Source organism: Trachurus japonicus, chromosome 1, assembly GCF_045865225.1.
Source record: "Trachurus japonicus isolate A0001 chromosome 1, Traja_1.0".
NCBI classification, from domain to species: Eukaryota; Metazoa; Chordata; class Actinopteri; order Carangiformes; family Carangidae; genus Trachurus; species Trachurus japonicus.
Window position 1 is genome coordinate 16,799,813 of NC_140907.1, and position 23,969 is coordinate 16,823,781.

The 23,969-nt window shown below is 42.4% G+C and overlaps 1 protein-coding gene across 1 annotated transcript in view; it reads right to left on the reverse strand.

The window, feature by feature from the left end:
* LOC146991659 (multiple PDZ domain protein) overlaps positions 1-23,679 on the reverse strand; it is a 44,775-nt gene extending 21,096 nt beyond the window's left edge. Inside the window, exons 1-22 of the mRNA XM_085776728.1 lie at positions 22,373-23,679; positions 21,425-21,521; positions 20,373-20,539; positions 18,825-19,052; positions 18,449-18,517; positions 18,129-18,251; positions 17,393-17,476; positions 16,462-16,569; positions 16,203-16,305; positions 15,905-15,996; positions 15,270-15,483; positions 14,889-14,963; positions 14,241-14,320; positions 13,387-13,533; positions 12,151-12,336; positions 11,791-11,952; positions 11,164-11,373; positions 10,199-10,369; positions 8,213-8,342; positions 5,934-6,132; positions 3,914-3,955; positions 1,697-2,017 (exon numbers count right to left, since the gene is read on the reverse strand). Coding sequence (XP_085632854.1) covers positions 1,697-2,017; positions 3,914-3,955; positions 5,934-6,132; positions 8,213-8,342; positions 10,199-10,369; positions 11,164-11,373; positions 11,791-11,952; positions 12,151-12,336; positions 13,387-13,533; positions 14,241-14,320; positions 14,889-14,963; positions 15,270-15,483; positions 15,905-15,996; positions 16,203-16,305; positions 16,462-16,569; positions 17,393-17,476; positions 18,129-18,251; positions 18,449-18,517; positions 18,825-19,052; positions 20,373-20,539; positions 21,425-21,437 — 2,924 coding nt within the window. The 5' untranslated portion in view covers positions 21,438-21,521; positions 22,373-23,679. The remainder of the gene's footprint in view (positions 1-1,696; positions 2,018-3,913; positions 3,956-5,933; positions 6,133-8,212; positions 8,343-10,198; positions 10,370-11,163; positions 11,374-11,790; positions 11,953-12,150; positions 12,337-13,386; positions 13,534-14,240; positions 14,321-14,888; positions 14,964-15,269; positions 15,484-15,904; positions 15,997-16,202; positions 16,306-16,461; positions 16,570-17,392; positions 17,477-18,128; positions 18,252-18,448; positions 18,518-18,824; positions 19,053-20,372; positions 20,540-21,424; positions 21,522-22,372) is intronic.
* Between the last annotated feature and the right edge of the window lie 290 nt (positions 23,680-23,969).

The window sequence follows — 23,969 nt, forward strand, 5'->3', positions numbered from 1 at the left end:
TGAATGAGCGTGCAAGCAGAAATAAAATGGCATTAATATATGACGTTGGATGGAAATCCGATACCTCAATTATCTAAGCTCTACATTCATTTTTTTCCCCTCCAGAACAGTCAAGTCTCTGAAGATACATTTTACATGACAGTCTTATTAAAAACAGGCATTAGGTTATATTTACTGCTCAAATAATAATCTCTGCAGAGCTGATGCAGTTAGCTAACATCCTTTTGTTTCCAGCTGGTAATGTGTGGATTTGCTGCTTATCTCTATTTTGTGTCAATGTAAACTGAATGTCTTTGTGCTTTTGACTGTTGGTTGGTCAAAACAAAACATCCAAAGCAGTCAGCACCAGCTCTGGAGAATTGTGACAAATATTTTTCTTCCACAATTTTAAATGGTAAATGAATCCAAAGTGAAAATAATCGTTATTCCTCACAGCCCTCAATTTGTGAGTAAAATAGCCTTAGAATACTGTAGATCACATCAACAGACCTCCTGTAGATAACAAGGTATGCTGGTGCTCTTTGTTATTTTTTCAGGCCCTGACACACTGTGACACGTCGCAAATAGCGAGTTACACTAGTGGGCCTTGAGAAGATACACTGCTTTTGGTGCAAATTGCCCTGAAAATACACATTTTCTGCCAGGGAGGTTGCAGTGAGGTAGTTTCTTTTTGTGTGTGTGTGTGTGTGTGTGTATATATATATATATATATAGTGTGTCTGTGTATATATGCTGTATGTGCGTGTGTGTAGGTGTGGAAGAAAGGGGCTGAGAAGAGGAGAATTTTTCATGAATATGTTTAACGGCAGAGGCCTGTAATAAGCCCATGGAGGTGAGTGATAGTGGTGCTATCTGCGCAGCAGGAGCCTATAGCCAGTTAAGTTACAGAAGAGGGCAGAACAAATGGTTCCACCAGGGCTGAAAGAGAGCGTCCAGGAGAGAGGGATAGGACCCAGGCAGGGAGGAGAGGCAAAATGAGGTAAAGAGAAAACGGCCTGAGCAAGATGACTGACGGAGACAGAGATGAGAGACAGATGTAGACACAAAGAGTCAAGAGAGGAGTCTCGCAGAGAAAGAGACAAAGACAATGCATTGAAAGATAAGAGTGAAGAAAAGGCTGCAGAGAGAAATGGGAGTGAGGGAGGGTGGAGAAAGGCAGAGATACGAAGATGGAGCGAAGGCAGGGACAGACAGAAGCGAAACAATTCATTTTCGCTGACAGTCAGCACTGAGATCCATAAGTGAACAGCTAAATATAACTCAGAGATTCAACATTCAGAGAAGCTTTCGCCTTTCACTACAGAGAAGAATGGAGCGGAGAAAATACGGACTGGAAGAGACGAACACTGAGCTGGTTGCAAAATGAAACACATTGTTTCCCCATGGATACGGTTCATTAAAGTATCAGATAATAACTCAGATCATTAGTGCGACTTCATCTGCAGAAATATGTGATGTGTTACAGTAATAATATCCTGGATGCTATAAAAATCAAAAGCCTAGGTACATTAAAGAGCTCAGAATGTAAAGCTTCATAGTCCAGTTCTATGGCACATACATATCAACATGTAATAAAACCAGAGCCTTGAAGTCTAATAAACCCAGAGGCAGGTTTATCTTGCACTCTGAGCCTGTGTGGGGATTAGGTGACCATAAATAATGGGCTGATAACTCTGGGTCTTACATCTTACATTACCTTGAGTCTGGGGCTGCGGTGATGGTGGGGACTCCGGCTGGGCCTTTGAATGGGGTTTTGAATGAAGCAGAGGCTCGAACTGTGGTCGCTGGATCTGGAGCTGCAGATTTATATTTGACTGAGGCAGATGGTTTGAGAGCGGACGGAGCTGGAGTCAGACCCGGAGCTCTGATCGGACCTGGGGATCTGGCTGCAGGTTCTGGAGAAGTTGTTGGTGGGGTGGGTGAGGAAGAGGCGCTGTCTGCTGAGATGGACGCCAGAGGGGGCAAATACAGACGAGTACGGTGCTCGTCCACCTGATGGGCTGGGACGTAGGTTATACTGAGGGTAGGGGCGAGCGTGGGCAAAGAAATGTGGAGGGAGGGGTGAAAAGATTAGAAATATTATTGAGATTTAAGTTTTCTCATTGATGCGTTTTCACAATGGCACAGTCATTCCACTTTCAGCACTAAGCAATGAACAATAAGATGAAGCAACCAAATGACATGGCACTTAGTGAATGGTTTCTATAGAGAATAATGAAATATTATGGTTTAAAGGAATAGCCTGACATTTTGCTAAACACTTTTTCTTATCAAGAGTTAGAATTTCTTGACCGGGCACTGTGACTACTTGTTGTGACTATGAGGCTGTGTGAGAGTGGTACAGTATACTCCAAGTCTTGGTAAGAAAGCAGGTAAGTGGATTTCCCAGAGAGCTAAACTGTTGCTTTAAGCCCTGTCTGTTCATCTGTTTGTTAGTCAAGCTTAGGCTAACTTCATGTACTGTAGTAAGACCTGTCAATCAGGCCATTTGATGTTGGTAACAATCTGGATTTAATTACACCATTAAACAGTCCTTCACTATAATGACCATGTACAGTACCGCTGAACAGCTGAGAGGAAATCTGGATCCCTGAAGTGATGTTTAATTATGCTCACGAGTTGAAAAATCATTAGTAATTGCTTAGCAACAAACAATCAATTTGTTTATTAGTTCACTGAGGCTGCTGTCTTACATTTCACATGATTGTTTTAAGCGCTCTAAAATTACAGATGTGCCCCACGTCGTGACTGAATGTGTATTTTAAAGTCACTACAATTGATGCATTTCTGAATCAAGACATTTCTATTCTCTAAAGAGCTCCTGAAAATTTGAAATGAAAAAAAAAAAAGTGTTTGGAATAAGCCCCTCATCTAAGTTATGGATGTCATTTAACTTAAGTGTCAAGGACATCATTAAAGGCCGCCCCCTCCCACTTCCATTCTTGTGTGAAGCTACCAGTAGACATGCTGTTTGAATCCGGTGAAAGAGCCAATTTCTCTGTTCCACTCATGGTGGCAGATTGAATATGGAGGTCCTCCATGCTAAGCTGTTGTGACTGAGCCATGTGGACAGCCTGTCTTGTCTCAACAGAGGCAGTTTGATAGTGACAAGCCCTCACCCCACTATGTCTGTCTTATTCGGAGGCTGCCAAAGCAACTCATCTGCCTCCACTCTCTGTTAGTTTGTCTGCAGTGCTGTCAGGAGGACGCAGTGTGAGCGGCTGAGCATTTTGCCTGCGTGTGTACTGTGTGTGTGTGTGTGTGCGAATGTGATAGGGAGTGTGTGTGTATGAGTGTTCATCTGTGTGTGTATTGTGTGTACATCTATGAGAGGCTCTTTAAAACTCTCTTTTATTCAGAAGCGTACTGTTCAAGGTGAGATGAGTGATGAATTATTCAGAGATATTTCCCATAGCCGGAAAAAGGTGTTTTTGGAGGTTAGACCATTGAAAGTCTGTGTGTGTGTGTGTGTACGAGTGTTTGCGCATGCATGTGTGTGTGCCTGTAAGAGCAAGAGAGAGATGGGGGCGGGGTGGGTGGTGGTGGTGGTGGGGCGACTGAAAGAGGCTGAAAAGAGAGTGAGTGGGTGTTTTGCAAGGCAGCAGGGTGGTGGAGGTGGGGCACAGCTCCAGTCAGCCAAACAAGCATTGTCAATGTGCAGCCATAACTGCTGATGTTAGAACAAGTAATAATTTACCCAATTTCCCCTCAGGCAATCTTTAAAATTTCATCATCTAATCTAATTTAACACGACTGTGGCGCCTCAGTCAACTATGACTGCGGCGTCAAAAAACAAGGTGGTAATGGGCATCCAAAGTGAGACAAGATCATTCATAGGTGATGATGCAGTGAAAGTCATGTTTCGTGACTGCGGACGGCACATGCTTATAATTATGGGTGGACATATACTCACTCATTCGAGTCACACAGACCGTCAAGATCTGCATGGGTAGATCTAGAAAATGTGAGCAGTATTCAATTACTTTTTTTTCCACAGTGGTTGATTGTTCTCTGCATTCCCAAAGGAGCTTTCTACATTCTCTCTCAACTACTCAGTCTGCCTTTCTCTCTCTGAAGCAAAGACGTGTTTGAACTATGACATGAGGGAAAGTGTATATGAATGTAATATAAATAACAATGCGAAAGAACTGACTGGAATTTTTGTTTTGTATATCTACAACACACACACACACATCCTCTTTAAATGCTGAGATCAATGCAGGGAGTTGTTTTTGTTTCATAACTTTAGGTTTCTCAAAATGTATCTGTCCATGAAACCCATTTTCCAGATGCAGATGTTTTATACAACCCAAGAATTTATAAATCAAGATAATGATTGTATGTAGCATTTAGGAATCACAACATCAGCGACATTATAATTATAAACTGATGTTTGTGAGACAGCGACAGCACTTTAAAGGTACAGCACTTAAGTAGTTGTATACAAGTACTTTACATACATATAAAAGGACAATTTCACACGTATGTTATTATCTTATTGAAAATGGATCTTTAAAATTCAAGCCATCTGCCTCTAGTGATGCAGCACATCTGTGGCACAGCTGGAAATGAGTGTTAAAACCCTACTATTACTTGTGAGTGCGTAACAGGTTGGTATTACGAACCATGGCCAATCTAAACTGTTCTTTCAGCTTCTTTTGAAAGCAGTTAACTCCCTGTGATGGCTTATTGATAGCTTTTTAAATATTGCATCAAGACTGGCTTCTCCAAAGAGGAAACTTTGTCACAAATAAATGCAGGGCACTAAATATGAAATATAGGGGTATATAAACAGGCCAGATTATGAATGGATGACTTTGAATTAATAATTTTGGAAACTACTTCATTTTTGTGTGTAGTGGCGTAGATTTCTTTGTAAGCCATTTTTGTTTGCTTAGCTTAAGCAATTAAAGAGACATTCAATTAAACAAGTCATACCTGATTAGACTCTTCCTAAGGAGTGTGTGAATGCGTACAGAGTGTGATTGAGTTCACCTCCCCGCTCATCCATTTAGTTCAGTGACAGACTGGGCCATAGGGCAATATGGGCAAATGCAACAACGGCCACGTTATGATGCGGCCGCAAGCTGGCTGCCTGAATACGCGACCGAGGAGGCTGCATGAAGATGCAAAAAAAAGGCGGTCAGGGCCAGCTGGTTTACGGCCAGCCAACTCTAAAAGACTGAAGACACAATAATGTAGGGAATCAGGAGTAGTGTGTAGTTCACCTGGTAGGGCAGCTCCCCCTATAATCAAAAACTTTGTCCCAGTCTGGGTTCAATTCTTCCTATTAGTATGCAATTTTGGTTGTCAATGCATTTACTTTTCTCATCATCATTATGATCACTGCTATATATATATATATAAAGTGTGTGTAGCCTCTCTCTGTCAAAATTTTTTGGTGCCAGTCCGTCACTGATTTATTCATATGACACATGTACTGTATCATTCTTATCAATTATGCAATTTGATCATGTAAATCCAACTCTGACCATTGCAGAGAGGATACCGTAGTAACATCACATCTAAAAGTGTCACTACGTACAATAAAAAACTTTCTTTAAAATATGAGTTGAACGTTTTTTTTGTGCTGAAACCAAACCTGCCACATTAAGAAATACTTGAACATTTAGTGCTATATCTGTTCTGTGTGATGATGAGCATCAGAGCCAAAGGTCTTCAGCAATTAAACTGTGAAGTTCCAAGTGGCACTTGAGCGACAATAAAGAGGATGACGCACACAGTGGTGCACATCCAGCCACATGGGGCGTATGGATATGGATTCTTACTGAGGATCACTGCGAACAGGAGATCCAGAGGGAGTTCAATGATGCAGAGTGAGAAAACTTCAAAAAGGACCATGTTCATATTTCAGTGCAGAACGAGACCGTTCCATGTTTTGTAATGGTGTTGGACTGTGAATGGCTCCTCACCTCATTTCTGGCCCTATGACAGAGTGTCTGCGGAGCAAGGCCCTGGCCTTGGCGTTGGTCAGGTTGGAGGTAGGTTCTCCATTGATGGCCAAGATGGCGTCCCCCACCCCCAGCCTGCCATCCTGGCTAACAGAGCCCCCCTGGACCACACTGCGCACCAGCATGCCTGAGCCGTCCTTGATTGCACTCACCGACATCCCTGCCAACACGCATACACACACACACACACGCACAGACACACACATAAGCACAGGTGAGTGGAGGGTTGGCTAAGGCTGCTTTGAATTCATGCCAGACAGACACACAGTCGCCCCAAACAAACACCTGACAGTGGCATAATCAGCATAATCAAGACAGACACTAGGCAGATTATCACACAAACATGGCTACACATGCTTGACATTTGCACAGCATCATCCCTCACAGTCACACTCACATTACGTGCACGGACACACACACACACACACACTCACACCCACACAGGGCATAGGGCACAGGTGACTGGAAGGGTAACACATGCCAGTCGTACAAACACCTAAGTTTGGCATTATCAAATTGGACGCTAGGCCGATTACACAAACACTTCATTAACGCAAACAGGCAGTGGCAGGTAGATCAGGCATCACACGTGCTCCTCATGCACACACATACACACACTGCAGAGAGGGAAGGCTAGAGAGTGTGTGTGAGTGTGTGAGTGTGTGCGTGTGTGTGGTTTGGCCTACAGCGCCTGCGCACAACGTTTCTATTTCAACTACGCACATCCACAACACTATGGTCGTTCATAATTTGAAGTTGGTCAAAGAAATGACTTTGTGCTTATTCTTGATCAAATAAATAGTTTATTGTTTTTTGGTATTACATTCAAATTACAATACAATCATAGTGCCTGGAATACAATCAACTGGAGACACAGCTACTGACGCTGACAGGACAAACAGAAGACACACAGTTCAAAAACATGAGAGGATTATGTTGAATGTCTCATTCAAATCAATCCAAATGTGCTGAATTACTAGGACACAACATGAAAATACATTCTTCTATAACAAACTATGTTGCAAAAATGTTAATGATAATTTGTGGAGAAATCCCACATCTATATGAAAATCAATTTGTTTTGACCTCAACAAAACATCATTTGGATACTATAAACTTTAAGTGCAACAGTTTCACACCATTCAAGAACATACAAAGACTTCTAATTAGGCTGTTTATATTCATGGTGTTAGATGAGCAAGGCAAGAAAAAAGAACTCATATAAGTCTATCAAACCTTCCTTTCCTTTGACAACCTGCTCTGAAAGCCATACTTCATCATTGTAGTGCATACCAACCTTTCACTGTAAATACAGTACATGTCTCATCTCCAAAACTGGGCATTAAGTTATGTAATGGATAGAAATGTACATGGCACCTAATCATTGGAAGAAGGTAAAGTAGTACAAATTAATCTTGTACTACAATACAATTGCTCATTAAAAAAAAATCCCCAATATTCAAGCCTTACAGATATACGTGGATGGTAACTCTGCCCATGTTGAAGCATTTGCTTCAAATATATTTAAAATGAATAAAACCAAAATCATAGAAAATCTGTAAACCCTCCACATTTGGATTTCCAGAAAACTAGGCTATGTTAACACCTCAGCAATACAAGCTACAACATGTTAAACAGATGAAAACCAAAGAATGCAGTGACACAGGCTTTTGCTTATGACCTTGATTTCCTCTACCTATAAAAATAAACATAATTTCAAACATTCACACACCTGCACAGACAGTCATACACACACACACACACACACACATACACACACACAAGCAGTGTGATGCCTTATTGGAGCATGTTTCCGCAATGTAAATGAATTTGTTTCCGTATGTTTTGCATAGAGCCCTTAGATGAAAGTGCAAGAGTGCTCTCAGCTACACCTTGTTGTTTGCTCCCTAAACACTGGACTTAGTCATGGAGCAATAAAGACCGAGCGTGTTGTCAACACTGGAGCATTAGATCAACATTCAAATTTAATGCTCCTGGGTTTCACTCGTACTTATGTCATTTTACATTATTTTGAACGTTGACACACTCCAATACTACTCTCTTTCTGACTAGACAACAAACACAGTGATTATCTGGCCTCTCAGGTACGAGGAGGACACCACTTCACCACTCTTCTTCAGGGCAGTCGTCATCACCGCCGCTTATTAGCGTCATCATTGCCATGCCAGTGACGTACACACACCAAGAAATCATCACCATGAGAAAGACGGAGAACATACCAAGGCTACGGTTGCCCCGGACAACAGTGATTGTCCTCTCAAAGCTGGTACGGGGAGGCGGAGGTGGAGGCGGGACTTGCTGTCTATCGTCGTCCTCCATGATGATGAAGCGGTTACGCAGCTGGTTTTCCTAAGAGAGAGACAATAGAGGGAGCGAGTGAGCACAAGCGTAAAGGTGGTGCAAGGAATACACCCAAACAGTAAAAGCTTCAAAGAGGCACAGTGGAGTTGTTGTTCCGCAGACATAACGCTGAGCACGTTCACCATCTTATTTTAGCATGCTAATATGCTAATGTATCAGTAAACATTACTGTAAGTAAGGATGACACATGCTGTAGAACTTTTGCAGGTATCTGGTCAGAAACCAAAGTACCGTACTGGACAAACATAACCTTGATGGCGCTACTAGTAGAGCCAAGAGATTTAATATTGTAATTTATCCTCAGAGGATGACAAATGTTTGTACCAAATCCAGTGGCAATCTATTGAGTAGATGTTACGATTTGAGTGAGTAAGGGAGAACTCTGACACACTTGAGATGCTGGAGGAAAAAAACATGGGGGCTTATTATCTAGGGAACAAAAAGATCCTCAGAAAGGTGATATTTCATGTTGAGTCTGAGCCTCAAATATTAAACTCAAGGTGGCACTGGAAGAAAAATCTGAGGATCCCCAAAGTCAGTAGGAGTCATCCTTTGTTGACCACGGATGTTTAACAAAATTTATGGTCAATTCATTCACTGTGGAGATATTTCAGCCTGGGCCAGATAATGCACTCACCAACCCACTGACTGACACTGCCCTCCAAAGAGATGCTACAATTAGTAAAAAGTCAAGGGTGGTGTCTGGTAAACAAAATAAATAGGTATAGGAGCAGCAATAATGGTGGACAACTGCAGATTTCCCACATCATAAGCTTTGGCGCACATGACAGAAGTAATAAACTTTTAAAAACTATCTGTATAAGAACGAAAAAAAAAAATCAAACAACGATTAACTCCCAGGATGAAGACCTCTGGAATAATTCTGAGATGTAAAACATGCAGGAGGGTAGACTTCTTTGGTCCCCTCGGGCACTTCACAAAGAAGAAGGGCAACAAGGAAATCTTCTTTGAACCTTCACAGAAAGTACAAGCAGCTCTGAATTTCTGAAGCTACCTTTGCAACAAGCCTGTCTTTGATGAGAACACTCTGACACTTGCTGCTCTGAGTCTGTATGTGCATGTGTGTGCATTTGTGTGTGTGTGTGTATGAGAGGAAGTGGGGGGAAAATTGAATGTCCTTGTGTTAGACCAGGTGCAGTGTCGTGAACAGTAAGCACTTTTCATTGAGAGGCAATTGTTGGTAATTAAGCAAAACCAAGTACAAAAGGCTGCCTCAATGGGATTGAGTTGAGGCCACAATGGAGGAACAAGTCTTTGACACTGAGCACTTTCTCTATACCTGACCCAGTGATACTGATACAGCCGGCGGCTCTAAGCTCCCCATTATAGAACGTGAACAGAGAGAACACACACCGTCCTGGTAATCTCCTTTGAAGCAGCTAAAATGGCTACCCACAGAATCTCGGGTTTGCATGGTAATGAGCAATGGACTTCAAGATTCAAAGTGTCACTGCAAAGATATTGCCTGCTGAGCCTTGAGCATCAAAATTATATTGATATTGATTGAAAGGTTTATGGACCAAATTACACATTTTAAACCTATACATTTGGACAATTATGACATTTCTTTGGATCTATATTCTGCACACAGTAAACACAGTAAAAAAACAAAAGCCTGTTGCCAGTTATAGCACAAATTCTTATGATGGTGTGGTTGTTAGGCCAAACATAAGACACAAATACTGCCTTAAACCACAGGAGGGTAAAGGGAACCATCCTCAAAAGCAAAAAATAAAAGAGAGCAGAAAGTAGGTCCAAAGAACTGACCAATGCCATTAATAGTATTTTGTGACTGGTGGAAATGTTGTGTTGTTGTGACATACCGTTGTTGTGTAATATGGCTGGATGAAGCTGTTGTCCTCAGAGTTGAAAGTGATGGTGCTAGCATCAGCTGCCTCAGCTAGCAGGCTGACCTGAGTATGGCTGTCAGTGTCATCGCAGGAAGCCCGCGTGCTCCTCTCTGAGATGGGCGTTAAGCCGCCGCACAGTTCCAGCTGAGGGAATAAAAAAAAGCGTATTAAAAAAAAGTTGAAATTAGCCTGGAAACAAAAAATCGAATATGTGCTTCGAAGTTGAGCAAATTTACACGGAAGCAAGCAGGCTAAGGAAGGTGACTGTAAATTAGACACCCTCTACTCTTTTCCCCCCTCTCTCTCCATCTGTACTGTGGTCGAGCATTGTGTTCATCCCTCAACTGCATTAAAAATTCAGACGGCCTGTAACTGGATTCTCTGTACCTTGTTACTAAGCCACAGTCCAAAACAAAAAGGAGAAGAAATACAGTGCTCCCAAGAAAAAAACAAAAAGAAACAGTCCACTGACACATTTATGTAAATGTGGAAATATTAATTGTGTTTTTATGGATTGCATACATGTTGTAGCCTATGATAATGACAGATGTGAATATGATAATAAATTGTACTGTGATGGAATAAATTTGTTAATGAGCATTTACCATTACTTTGTTTAATTGTCTAGATATGCCTAATTAGACACTATTGTCTGGTTATTTCATTGATACAAAATATTAATATGCACTCCATGTTATGCAGATTTTTTATGTCTCTGCTATTAAAGTAAATTTTACTAATGTGTCTAAAAACTAATTTTAAAACATGCTTCTTACTTGATGAAATCTTAGTTTGTCCTGGTAGTCTGTGAGCTGCAGTGTCCCCAGTATATATACAGACAGGGACCTTTATTTAATGTCATTCCCCATCTCTCCCCTCGAATCCCTCAGCTGACAGATATCAAATCAAATACTACTAATTTAATCATCTTCACATACTGGCAGGGGTTTGGCAACACCGATGTAGACAGGGCCATAGCCGGTGGATTTGAGGACGTGCACAGCATAATCCAGGCTGGAGCCTTCCAGGTCAGTTTCATTAACAAACATGAGTCGGTCACCAGGTAGCAGCCGACCATCTCTATCTGCTACAGCTCCAGGCACCAGGGACCGGATTACCAGAACGGTCTTAGTGGCATCTTCTGGATCCTATGGAGTTAGACATAAGATTGAAAAAGGAGGGTTTAGTTGGAAATTTTGTGAGAAGTTAGCTACATAAATTCAAACAAGAAATTATGCAGGTAAACATCAGGATAAAAGAGACTTATTAATAAGAAAGGAAAATGGACTGTGTGATCTCAAGAAGAGATCTATATAAACTATTTCTTTAAAAAAAAGTCTCTGCCAAACTCTGTGTTTTTAGTCTAAAATTTTAAACAGAAGCCTTCAGCACACAATTCAGTCAGTTTATCTTATGAATACTGTATGTAGAATACAAGACTTCTCCCCGTAGAATAAAGATGTCCACCTCTGTTCACCCCATCCAGCCCGACACTGATATTCTCTATACTGCAGCCTATTCCAGTCTGTTCTATTTGTAGAAAGGCTCAGGGGCATGTCTCTGACCTGGTAGTCCAGGATACTGAAGCCCAGTCCCGACTCGCCTTTCTCCAGCTCAACCACCTGAGCCTCCCTCTCCCACATGGCCAGAGGAGGTGACATGGGGGGCACGCCACGCTTGGTGATGTCCTCCGCCGTAGGACGAGGAATGACACAGCCCTGATCCAACTGGGATGCGCACAAAGGAGAGACAAGGCGCAGATGAGGAGATTGAAAAGCACAGAGCAGCATGTCATCTGCATCTCCCAATGTCATTTCACATTCATATATAAAACTTCTAATGTTGTTTATATTGTCTTGAGGAAAAGGATTTACACACTAAAACTTAATCCCCCCATTCATCCTTTCCTCAGTGTGTGCCTTCACCTTGTCGTTGAACTCAGCCAGCAGCTCTTTAAGGGTGAGATGGGTGTCATCCTCGTCTTCCTCGTCACTGTTGGGAAGTGAGGGGGGTACGATGCGAGAACAAACCAAGCACACATGCACCGGCAGCTCCTTAAGAATATTGACCACCTCTTTATGTGTCTCCCCAATGAGAGGGACCCCATTCACCTGCCAGGAAGATAAATTATACACATATTAATAAAGATATAGAAAAGAAAAGTGGCTGAGTCATGCTTGTAGAGATTAAACCCTGTGGTCTGGTTTTGGTGATTATTGTCTGTTTGTGTCTGGCTCAAATTGCCACTGTGTCTGTGTGTATATTGCACCCATGACTAAATCTACAACACAGTCTTTAAATATGACATTTTAATGATATTTCAGTTTCGGGAAATTGAGAAGCAATTAGTGGCCACAGTACATGAAGTCACAGCAAGAACAATCAAAGCTGAAAGCAGTATCTGAACTGAATGTGGCTCATTTAGAGTGGAGATGAACATGGGCCTCGCCAAACTGATGCCATCAAAGGGCTGAGCAGTAACACACATATTGGCTTGCACACTCCCAATGCAGTCAAGACACGAGCCGGTGTCTGTGTTCTGTATGACAAAGTTGAGCTACTGTAGATTGTCGAAGCTTTTATGAAACTGCTCATCATGATGAGTGATACGTGTGGGTGCGTGAACTTGCCCGGTGGAGGGGGAGGAGGGCAAGCTCTCCCCCTACAGTACAGGCACAAATGCACAGAGGCAGGCACACTCACACCCACCTTGTTATAGTTTTTTTTTGCTGCCTTAGGGGAAAAAGTTGCATCGTGCACTTGAAATTGTATGTGTTGAAAGGAGCCAAAACTATGCTATGTACTATTCCATACTGTACACCGTAAGTGAAAAAATGGATGTTTGTTGTCTTATAGTTCTTAATCGGATATACAAATAGATAATCAAAGTGCAATATGCCACCTACATCAGGCGGCGGCTCAGAGGGCATCGCAAAGAACAGGCTATTGCTGCTAACCACTTAAATGAAAGCTGGAAACATGAGAGTAACTATGGCACTGTGAACCAGAGATAATCCGTGAGGGAAGCTTTTCATTAGTCCTCCTTTTATATCCCCCAGATGTAGCAAAATAATCAGCCCCACACAGATCATATCTCCATTAGACAGATAAAGCATGAGAGGCAGAGGAGTTGGCTGACAGGATCAGCATCAGACGGTTACCTCCAATATCTGGTCTCCAGTGAGGATCCTGTCGCTTTGGCCAACCGGGCCCTCAGGTAAGATGGAGCACAGGTAATGATGTCCTGCCCGAGCCTCCAGACTGATGCCCAAACCACTTGTCTCGCTGAAACGCTCCAGCTGACACACCTAAAGGGGTGATGTGAAAGTTGAGTGATGTGGAACAAAGGAAGTGAAGCAAATGGTGTAGAGAGTATTTTATATATTATGAAGTGGGTGTTTCTTTCCTAAATGGGTATATACTGTGTATATACTGTGTATATACTGTATATATATATTCATTCATCATATCATATATATACATACACATATAGTATTTTTTACAATACTAATGTGTTTTGCCTCCATACTGGCAACAACTAGAGCTTGAGGTATGTTGTTTATGCGTCCGTCTGACTATATGGGCGTCTGTCCCATTCTCTGGGAGACATTATCTCAGTAACATTGTGACGCAACTTTATCAAATTTGGCACATGCATTCACTATGACCTAAGGATGAACTGATTGAATTTTGGTGGTCAAAGGTCAAGGTCACCATGCCCTTGCAAAATGCAGTTTGGGCCTTTTAAAGGCGATTTCTACAATTCCTTGAGGGAACCTCTTCAGATTTAGTAAAATCAAATGTCAAAAGTCAAGTTTAGTATGTGTGACCTCTCAGAACTCTTGTTAGCCATTACTCCACATGGCAATTATGACAACATTTCACGCAAATTATTAGTATTAATATTTTTTTATGATTCTGTATGAACAGGGATGTAATTTGAAACTTGTCTACAAACATTAGGTTTTAATTCTAGTTTCTATTTAATGATTATCTTCATTACATAGAAACATACAATAACTTCATATCTGGGTCCGACTGCATGCTGCCACCTCCTCCTCAGGTCCTCCTCCTCAGCTGGTGTCAACTTCACGCCTGAAGAACACATACAAAGACCATGGCCACATATCCCACACACAGATAATGCAACCAGTGTCAAACACACAATCTCATCCTTCATATTGTACCTTGCCTAAATTATTCAGTCAATAAAGAAGAGGTGATGAAAGCATCACCTCATCTGTGATCTGTTATACAGAGACAACAGCAGAATTATCCTCATGGCAGGCACACACAAACACTGCAGGCACCCAGGCATGCATATTCACACCCACCATCTTATGATTTTTTTTGGCAAACTAATGTTTTCTCGTTCATCTATTAAAGCCTTACAGCAATCAGGGTTTATTTGACTGTGCTCGCCAATCAAGCCCAAAAATCCTTCCCTAAATAAAGCCATATATGCAGGCGGGGTGAGAGACAAATCATCTGGAATGAGTTGAATGAGTTGGATAAACACATGACTGCACAACACTATAAATAGACTCCCATCAAAGAGCATGCTTCGCTGCCACATCGCTGCTCCCAGAGCCCAATTAGCATATCAGACTAAGTCCCATGATCCAGTTCCAGACTGCAGTGCAGTATGGGAAGGGGTGCTTACCGTTCCTGGAATCATGTTGGGGTCGTCTGCTGGCGTACGCTGCACGCCGGGAGATTTCACGCAGGGAGCAGATTCCTGAGAGACGGGGGAAACATATTTTAGCATACATGCAGGGATTCAAACACACTTGAGTTGAAAAGATGTGTGCATGTCCGCAGTTAGCTTTTGAGAGATAACAACCCGGCAGAGGTAGCAAATTGCATCAACAGCCCAAAGAAGCATCAAAATATGTTTAGTCCTAATTTGAGCAGATATTGGAAAGTGTCAGATTATATTTGTGCAAACAAATCAAATCAAGTCAACATTTGCTCAGTTACTTCAAAACCAATCCCCTCACGATACAACTCAGCTAAAATGTTTGCCTCTCTCAACACAAAGCACCTGTCTCTTGAATCTTGTTGAGGCCCACTCTGTAGGGATTGCCTTCATGGAAGCTGTGGGAGTGTCGGAGAGGCTGCAGGGGCGGCACTGGGGGCAGGATATGACTCAGACGGACGGCCTTCCTCAGCAACCTCAGTCTGACCAGAGGACCTGTCCTTCTCAGCACCTCCATGGCCCTCTGCTCACTGCAGCCCTGCAGGCTCACCCCATCCACCTGTGGGAGGGGAGCAAGGAGCAAAGAAAAGAGCTGGGATGAAGGTGAATGTACGATGCAGACAGAAGCGGACAGAAGGATGGTATGGAGGTACGACAAGTGAGGGTGAATTAAATGGGAAAACGCAAAAAGAAATCAATAGTAATCAAAAATAAAAACAGAGAGCGATGGAAAGAATAGGCAAAAGTGGGAGATGATGAAGAGATGGATGGAAGTAAAAGTAAAACTAGAACAATTCCCCTTCATCAGCTGAAAAATACCTTAATTGGTGTGTATGGGACTACTAAAAGTTGCAAACCGTGCAGATTTCAGGATGCTGAAATCGTTAAGGTTCAGCAGAGACTATGTTTGAGACAACAGGGTATTTGTCTTCAGGGAGCACAATAAAAAAGCTATCTGTTATGTTTTTAGTGGAACTCACGGATAGAATGATGTCTCCAATGTGGATGCGTCCATCTTGATCAACAGTGCTGCCTTTAACTATGCTCTTGACTATCACGCCGGCGCTGTAGACTGAGAAGGGCAAGATAAATTAAAGCAAAATTAGCATTGATTATGTAAATGTAGCTCTAAACTCAAACATCATCAATAATGACTTCCATTAAGGAGGTATTCTTTATAATTTTATTATTTCCTCAGTTTCCCTCCATCAACTTAGCTGGGAGTAATGATAATTGGCTCATTTGTCACAGAGTTACAAACTTAGGAGGTACTATTACCTGAGTTTAGGTCACCTATGTAGCTAGCGATGGTGAATCCCAGGCCCCGGCTGTTTTTAGTGAACTGCACACTGAACTCGTAGTCATCTTTCAGGTCATTGAGCTAGAAAAGGGCACAGATGGACAATCTTATGCTCATTTGGGTTTTAAAGAGTACTGTATTCATTCAGTGTCTCTGATTAGCCTATTATTTGATTTTGTACACATACACACACACACACACACACACACACACACACACACATGTGCATGCACACACCTTGCCATCCAAGCTTTCCTGGCTGAGGACAGGAGAGGAAAGGTGGTTGTCCTTGGTAACATCCCTGGCAATGAGCAGTTTCACCTTGCTACCAGCATTTCGCAGCACCTGGACCAGGTGGTCATTTGTGAAAGGGTGAGAAATGAGTGTGTGACAAAGAAAATAAATAAATAAATGATATGAAATGAAAAATATGTTAAAAGACAGCTGCCCTGGAAGGACAGTGTGGCATAAAGTAGAAAAAGGAGCAGATCTGCACTGATGTTTAATGTAAATGGGACAACTTAAACATAGACCACCAGCCAATCAGTCTTCATACTTGAGGCCTTTCCCTGGTAAAAACCCAAAAAGTCGATAAATCTCAAATTTCTTTCCAACAAGTTTACTTGTATGCCACCTTCTTTGACTCATTTGTGCTTATGCTAATCACAAAAAGCTCATTCCTACCGAGGCCAGAGAGAGGAAAGTAGGCCTACATGTTCATGGTTGGTTATAACTGTGGCCAAAGTGGCTGTTTTGCCCCAAATTACCACGCGGGACAACAATGACCTCATTCCACACTGAAAAAAACAACCTTAGGGGCAACTAAGAGTTGAAGATGTTGGTGCTGCTTTCTTACAAATGTTAAAAGAAAAGAAACTATATCAAAGAGAGTGTGGGACTGACTGTTTTGATTTAGTTTGTCTGGTAAATATTCTTTCCTTCTTTCATTCAAACAGCAGTAACCTCAGGGAAGTCTCTGTGGATATAGATTGTTTGGAACAATCTACAACTATCTTCTATAAAGTGGATGAGTGAGTCTCAAACAGGACTACCATTAGATAACAGTATCTGGGCCAGTTAGATATATCCATTATTGTCTATTATATAAAGCTTTATCATTTCAGTAATAGACATCTGGTAGATAAAAACAGTTGAAATGAAGCATCACCTGTGCCACTTGCTCGCTGTTCATGCCCGCCAGATCTACATCTCCGATGCGCAGGATCTGATCAGCGCTACGCAGGCGCTTGTCCTGGAGAGCCCAATTACAACAAAAACAGTTAGAAGCTTTGTTGAAATATTTAACATAGTCTCAGATTTAAGATTATATTCTTCATCAGGGGTGTCAAACTCATTCTAGTTCAAGGGCCACATAAAGTGCAATTTGATCTCAGGAGGGCCAGACCAGTAAAAACAAATAAAACAGCTATTAAAACTAATATTAGTGATGCAGAGAAATCAAAACTTACAAATAACTTAGCTTGTAAAAGAAATGCTTGGCTGTAGGCTAGCTCTAAATGTAAAGGGGAACTATGCAGGTCTGGCTATTTTGCTAACTCTCCTCCTGGCCATGTGCATTTGTTTTCAATGAAGCCAGTGAGAAAGCAATCCATGGAGTGGTGGATAACATTGTAGATCCAAGAGATGCTACGGGGAAGGCAGAGAGCCTCCATTCTCCGTCATAACAGGTTACAAGTCACTTATTTAACCATCACAATTACTCCAAAACTGTTTAATTAAGGGAAAAACTAAGCATAGCTAAAGTCAAAATCCTGCAAAGCTCCTCTTTAACATGTTTTACAAACAAACATATTGGTGGTACTGATATCATAAGAGACTGAATAAACGTATTTAAAAAATGTCAACATATTTCTTTGACCGACTGGCAGGTGGATTTACAGTACCCGGCCTGCAGCTCCTCCAGGAAGGATGGTCTTGACCATGACTCCTGTACTCCGACCGCCTATGATGCCAAAGCCAAGCCCCTTCCCATCATTGGTCAGCTCGATCATCTCCACATGGCGCCTCTGATGTGGCAGAGGTCAGAAGAAAAGGGAGAAAGAAGAAAGTGGGGAGGGACAAGAAAAATCTATTGTTATTAAATAGGTAAAATAAAAAGCATTAACTGGCTGACATGCCAAATACGCTTGATACCCTTGTTTATCTACATCCACAAAGACACATTTAACTCTACGGCAACACCTCACATGTACCATCACTGTACCTCGTGAGCAATAGCTGACAGGTTTCTCCCCATCGACATGGTGCGGGAGATTCGAGGGGGAGTGCAGTACTAAAAAATAAATGTCATGTGTAAAATAAAAGCAAACCTCGAATGACATTGAGTTAGCTGAGCAGCCTCTTATGATCAGCTGAAACCCTCAGATGATGTGATATCCAGCTGCGCTTGAGATTTATACAGGAATGTAATATTCTCATAGGTAAAATGTGACATTTCGAATGGTGATGTGTTATATTTTACAATACAAAGATAGAAAATAATTTGCTTAGCTTATCTATCTGAGTGCTTTAAAAATAAATTGCCCTATACTGACCTCCTCCCATATTATCTTTCTTTTATGATGGTTTTTTTTACATACCTGTGACTCAGTGTGAATGGAGTTGCCCTGGTAGATGTCTGAGAAGGACAGGTCCTGTGAGCCCAAGGAGGAGAGGCTGCCATCCCTGTGGAAGGATCTGGCAGTGCTGGGCCTTCGGTTCTCCACGGCCCATGTGTAGGAGTCGCTGTGGCTGAGTGGCTTCAGCCCCACCGTCATGCCCTGGCACGGTCCACAGTTCATGGAGACAGATTTGGAAACGCCCTTCCCCTGGTAGGGCAAAGGAGGAAAAGATGAGACACGTGGAGAGGTGAGAAGAAGAAGACGATAAAAGAGTAAAAATGGAGGGGATGGAAGTAGGGGAGATGGATTGGGTTGGACCAAGAGCGAACAGATGAATTGGAGAGGGATTGAAAGATGCAAGGGAACTGAGGGAGAAAGATTGTAAGGAAAATGGATGACGGGGATAAAGAGATGGCAAAGGGGTTTGATAGAAAGTTGGAGACATTAATTGAAGAGAGGAGATACAGAGACAGAGAGGAAAGGGATGAGGGTGAGGGAGTGATGGAGGGAAATAGAAAGGATAAAGAAGATGGGAAAGGAGCATTTTGAGACAATGAAGAAAGATGTGGGATAGAGAGCAGGAGGGGAGGGTTAATGTGTGTTAGCCAAAAAGAAAAAAAAAACATATATAGAAAGATAGGAGCTGAGAGGGAAAGATAAAAGAGCAGGAACATGAGGATCTCAGATAAAGGCTTCTGCTCAATACCACATAACCACAAAATGGATCCCTCTTGTCTTTCACGTTTACTGTTTTAAACTTTAAAAGGAAGTTTGAGTGGATGCTTATTTTCTGATCTGCATGCTATTCCACTCCGCCGACTTTGACACCTGTCGAAACGGCAGTCGTAGAATAAAAGATGAAACGCTATCACAATACTAATAGGCAACTTCACACCACACCGACAGGCACTCAGGTTACTACAGCTGTAAGAGAACTTAGAGAGGAGGCTTGAACTAATAAAAACTGTGTCAGTGTCTGTCCCGATAAAACTCCAGACACCTTTGACAAGATCCAGTGCCATATTTTCTGTTGTGCAGGGATGCTTAACAGCTACAGGCTTATGCCACATTGCTAATGTAGTAAAGCATGTGTGAGGCTTATCGGGTTAGCCTATTACAGCACACCACAACAGACAATTACTAAGCCATGATGCCTGCCACTGACAAATAAGTTAAATACCTTGATGGTATCATACATGACAACATATATACTACTCTATTACATATTTATAATTTATATGTATATGTAATATGTGTGTCTATGTACACACACACACAAGCACAAGACTTGTAATAATGTTACAGATGACTTCTGTAAACTCCTCAACCTGATATACAGCCACTTCTCCCTTCCCCTCTCTCGCTCTCCCTCGCTCTCTCTCTTTCTCAGGGCTTTAGTGGTAAGCTTAGGTAAGCTGATTACTCATCCAGTTTGGTTCCTGCATTCAGTATTTTAGGAATGATTCTGGCTCCTTCCCCACTATTCAATATACACCAAACACCTACACAGTCATGCTCGCGCTGTACCTTCGCCAGGGGCTTCCGCTGAGTTTGCTGTAAGCTCAGTATATGATGGAAAAGGGGGCTCTGCAGGACGGTCCTTAGCAGGCAGAGTTTCTCCTGTGTGGGGGCCTCCCCTCTCTCCTTCAGTTTGGCTTGCAGTCTCTCCACAGCCTCCAAGGCACGCTGAGTATCTGCAGAGAAATTGTATATATCGTTCATGTCATACAGTAACAGGATTTCTCCCGTTTGGCTTTGCATTGGTTCCTGCTTCTTGCTGCAGCTCCTAGGCAATCATGACACGAACCAGAACATTTTATAACAAGGTATGAAATATCTTACTTAGCAGGTACTGGTGAGAAAATAAATGAGTTTTTTCTCTGGATCTGCAAAATGACTTTGTTAAAATACAACATCTGTGTTCCAATCTGAAATCGCTGCTGCTGTCAGCACTGATCCACAGTGTGACAGCTACTGAAAACAACTGTGTTTTGGAGGTTTGAGTTGACATGAGCGCTTGTCGGAAAATATATCCCTGAACCCTCAGCGTGACTTCTTTCAATTATGTGTTTTTTTTAAAAAAAAAATACTGTCACATTCTTCTCCTCTCAGTTGCCTGACAAAGTTATTAAGTTTCCAAAAACAAATTTTGATTTACTTGTGGCCAACAAGCAAAAATAAAAAACACAGTTTTAAAATATTTAATCACACTTTCACTAAAAGAAAAGTAAAAGCCAAAATAAACCCCACTGAAACCTTGTGTCAGGTCATATTGCCCTTGTTTATTTAGTGGAGCAGCAGCTAATGAGCACAAGCCACAGCTGCAGTAATTGTATGTGGCAGAAGGTTAAGACCCTGTAAACTCTTCACCACAAAGTTTTGACTACAGACCAGACTGTGAGTCCTTTACCACCTGCACATGTAAGTATTCCTTCCCGCCTGGCTGTTGCTACCATGCCTGACACCTTAATTGTAAGCCTCTGATGATGGCTGTGGAGGGGGGAGTCTTACTGAGGTTACTGGAACATGTTTGGCTTTAAACAGCGCCTTGCATCTACAAGCCGCTGAAACTCACTCACCCATGATTTCCATCGCTGCCTGACAGATCGTTCGGATGAATTGCTTTGCTTTGTGACTTTCTGCCTTAGTTAGATGTCATTCGTCTCTCTTTGGCACCTGCAATGTGAATAACAACAAAACACCAAAGATTTTTCTTCCTCCTTTTTTTTTTGCTTCAACAAGGCCTGATGCAGACAGTCTGTTTACATTCTCGTGACAGTGTATCTATGAAATATGACAGGATGTTTGTAGACTACATGTGTCACTGTGAGGTTTCACTGACAAGACATTTCCACTGCTGATACACTTGCAATTATGTGGGGCAAAAAAAAAAACCCAACAACTTTTAATCAGACATCCTCTCCTCATATTTATTTTACTCCTGTAGCATGTTTCATTTTACCTCGACATCCTAACTTCCAGGGCTTGTGCCATGCTTGTTTGCAAAGGGCCTTAATGCTCTTTAGCAGGATTTAAATCTTCTCCAAAAGGCTTTATCAGCTGGTGATGGTAATTAACAGCGACACATGGCCTCCCGACCATTCTGACTTGAGGGGGGAGCCTGTATTGCTTCAAAACACGATACCAATGACATGATTTGATTTGCAAAACGACGGGCTGAAAATGACGACGTGTCATCTGGAATCTAATTAGAGGCCATTGATAGGCACGATGGGTATCTCAGTACTTATATGCCCTTCACGGCAGCCTAATGAAATCTTTATCTTATACCTGTTGATACTAACGCCATGCGTGTAGGCTACTGCTTCGAAATAGAAAAAAAAAATCAGATGAATGATTTACACTAATTATCCAAGCCCATTAGCATCTAATTTGATATGCAATCTATAAAACAATCTGTTAATCTGTCTTTAAAAAAAATGTCCGGGGCACATTGGATCTGATAGGCTACTGTGACGAACAGACGGACATCATGGACAGTCTCTTTGCAGAAAGCCTCATCTCACCTCCATTGCATCGCCGGTGGGCTATCAACAGGTCCCCACTGAGTTCCAAGCACAGCGCGTCCTCCGCCTCCACCGGTCCGCAGGGCAGATTCACCTGTACCGAAAACCAAGAATGACACTTTCCTGATGGGACAAGTCATAACAGCTTATTTGGTAGACGGCACGATATCAAGAAGCAAGCTGAGCGCTTTATTTTCCAGCATTGTGTCCGCGGCTTTTGTGCGCTCCGTGCAGTGCGCATGTCACCCTCTGATCTTCAGGCACAGAGGGCTCATCCCTAATGAAAAAGAACTGGTCTACAGTAATCCTGTAATGTGTTTCAGTGGGGCACTCTGAGAATAATTCTTAGGAATATTAGTGCCGAGTAGGCTGAACTGCAAACTCTGCATGTCCCCAATGGCTGCCCCCCACTAACCTCATGAGAAAATTAGGCTATTGTTACATTATTCGAAATCAAAAGAAAACAGAGAAAAATGTGTTCTCACACATTGGCCTATTGATATCCCAAGACTGAAATCAAGGAAATCACAAAATAATTGGTAGCCTATTCCTTTTGACTAAACAGCCTGGTTATTATTTATTGTTTGGTTTTTATACGTTTTTTAATTGAAACGCTAATTTTCCAGTTTAGACTGAAATCTGGTCGTTTTTCATATCCTACAACCTTTTCAGCTCGGTGCTGCTTTGGATTTGTCATCTTCACGACCTTAAAAGTTTGCTCAGTAGACCCCTACCAGGCAAACCGCTTTAGGCTGAATGCTGCTCATTTAATATCCGGCTTTCCAAAACTCCAAACTGGGGTCCGGGGACCTTAACAAGACATTTAATGGATTCCGGGAGGTCGCGGGCAGCCTGAAGGAGGACTGTGATTTCACTATCTGCTCTTTACCTAGCCGAGGGTGTGATAATGAGTGGAACTGTACCAACTGCATAGGCCAGATTGCACTTGTCACCCATGGAGTCAGCCTGCAATTATGCAATCATAAATCAAGCCACGTCTAAGAATAATCCCAATAGCTAAATAACATGGCTTGGTTTGGGCTTCCTGTGTGAAATTCACAGAGTGGGTGTTTTAATGGTCGGCTTCTATAACACTGCTAAACTTTGGGAACCCCTGTGTGTATCCACACGGCAGGTGGAGCCCTAGGTCCAGAGATTTCGGAGCAAAAAAATCCAGTGCCATGTTTTCCACCAGACACCCCCACTTCATCTCTCCCTCTTCCTCTCTCTGCATCCCCCAGGCAGGAATCATCACCCCCCGTCCTCCCTCCTCCCTCTCCCCACTCCTCGCTCACTCTCCCCAGCCTTTCCTTTCCACCCACCCTCGGCTCCCCGCCCGCCTGCAACGCAACGCTCCTCTCGCCGGGCTGCGCTCTGATCCACCGAGCATCCACAGCGCCTCCAAATTGGTTTGTCATTGCTGACCCCTCTCTCTCTCTCTCTCTCTCTCCCTCTCCCTCTCGTGTTGACCACGGACCTCTGCTCCGCTGCGCCTTGCGCCGGTGGACTTCAGCTGAAGTCCGTAAGAACATAAAGACAACCCAAAAAAGATAAAGGCAGAGAAAGGGAGTGAGGGATACAGACAGACGGATAGAGA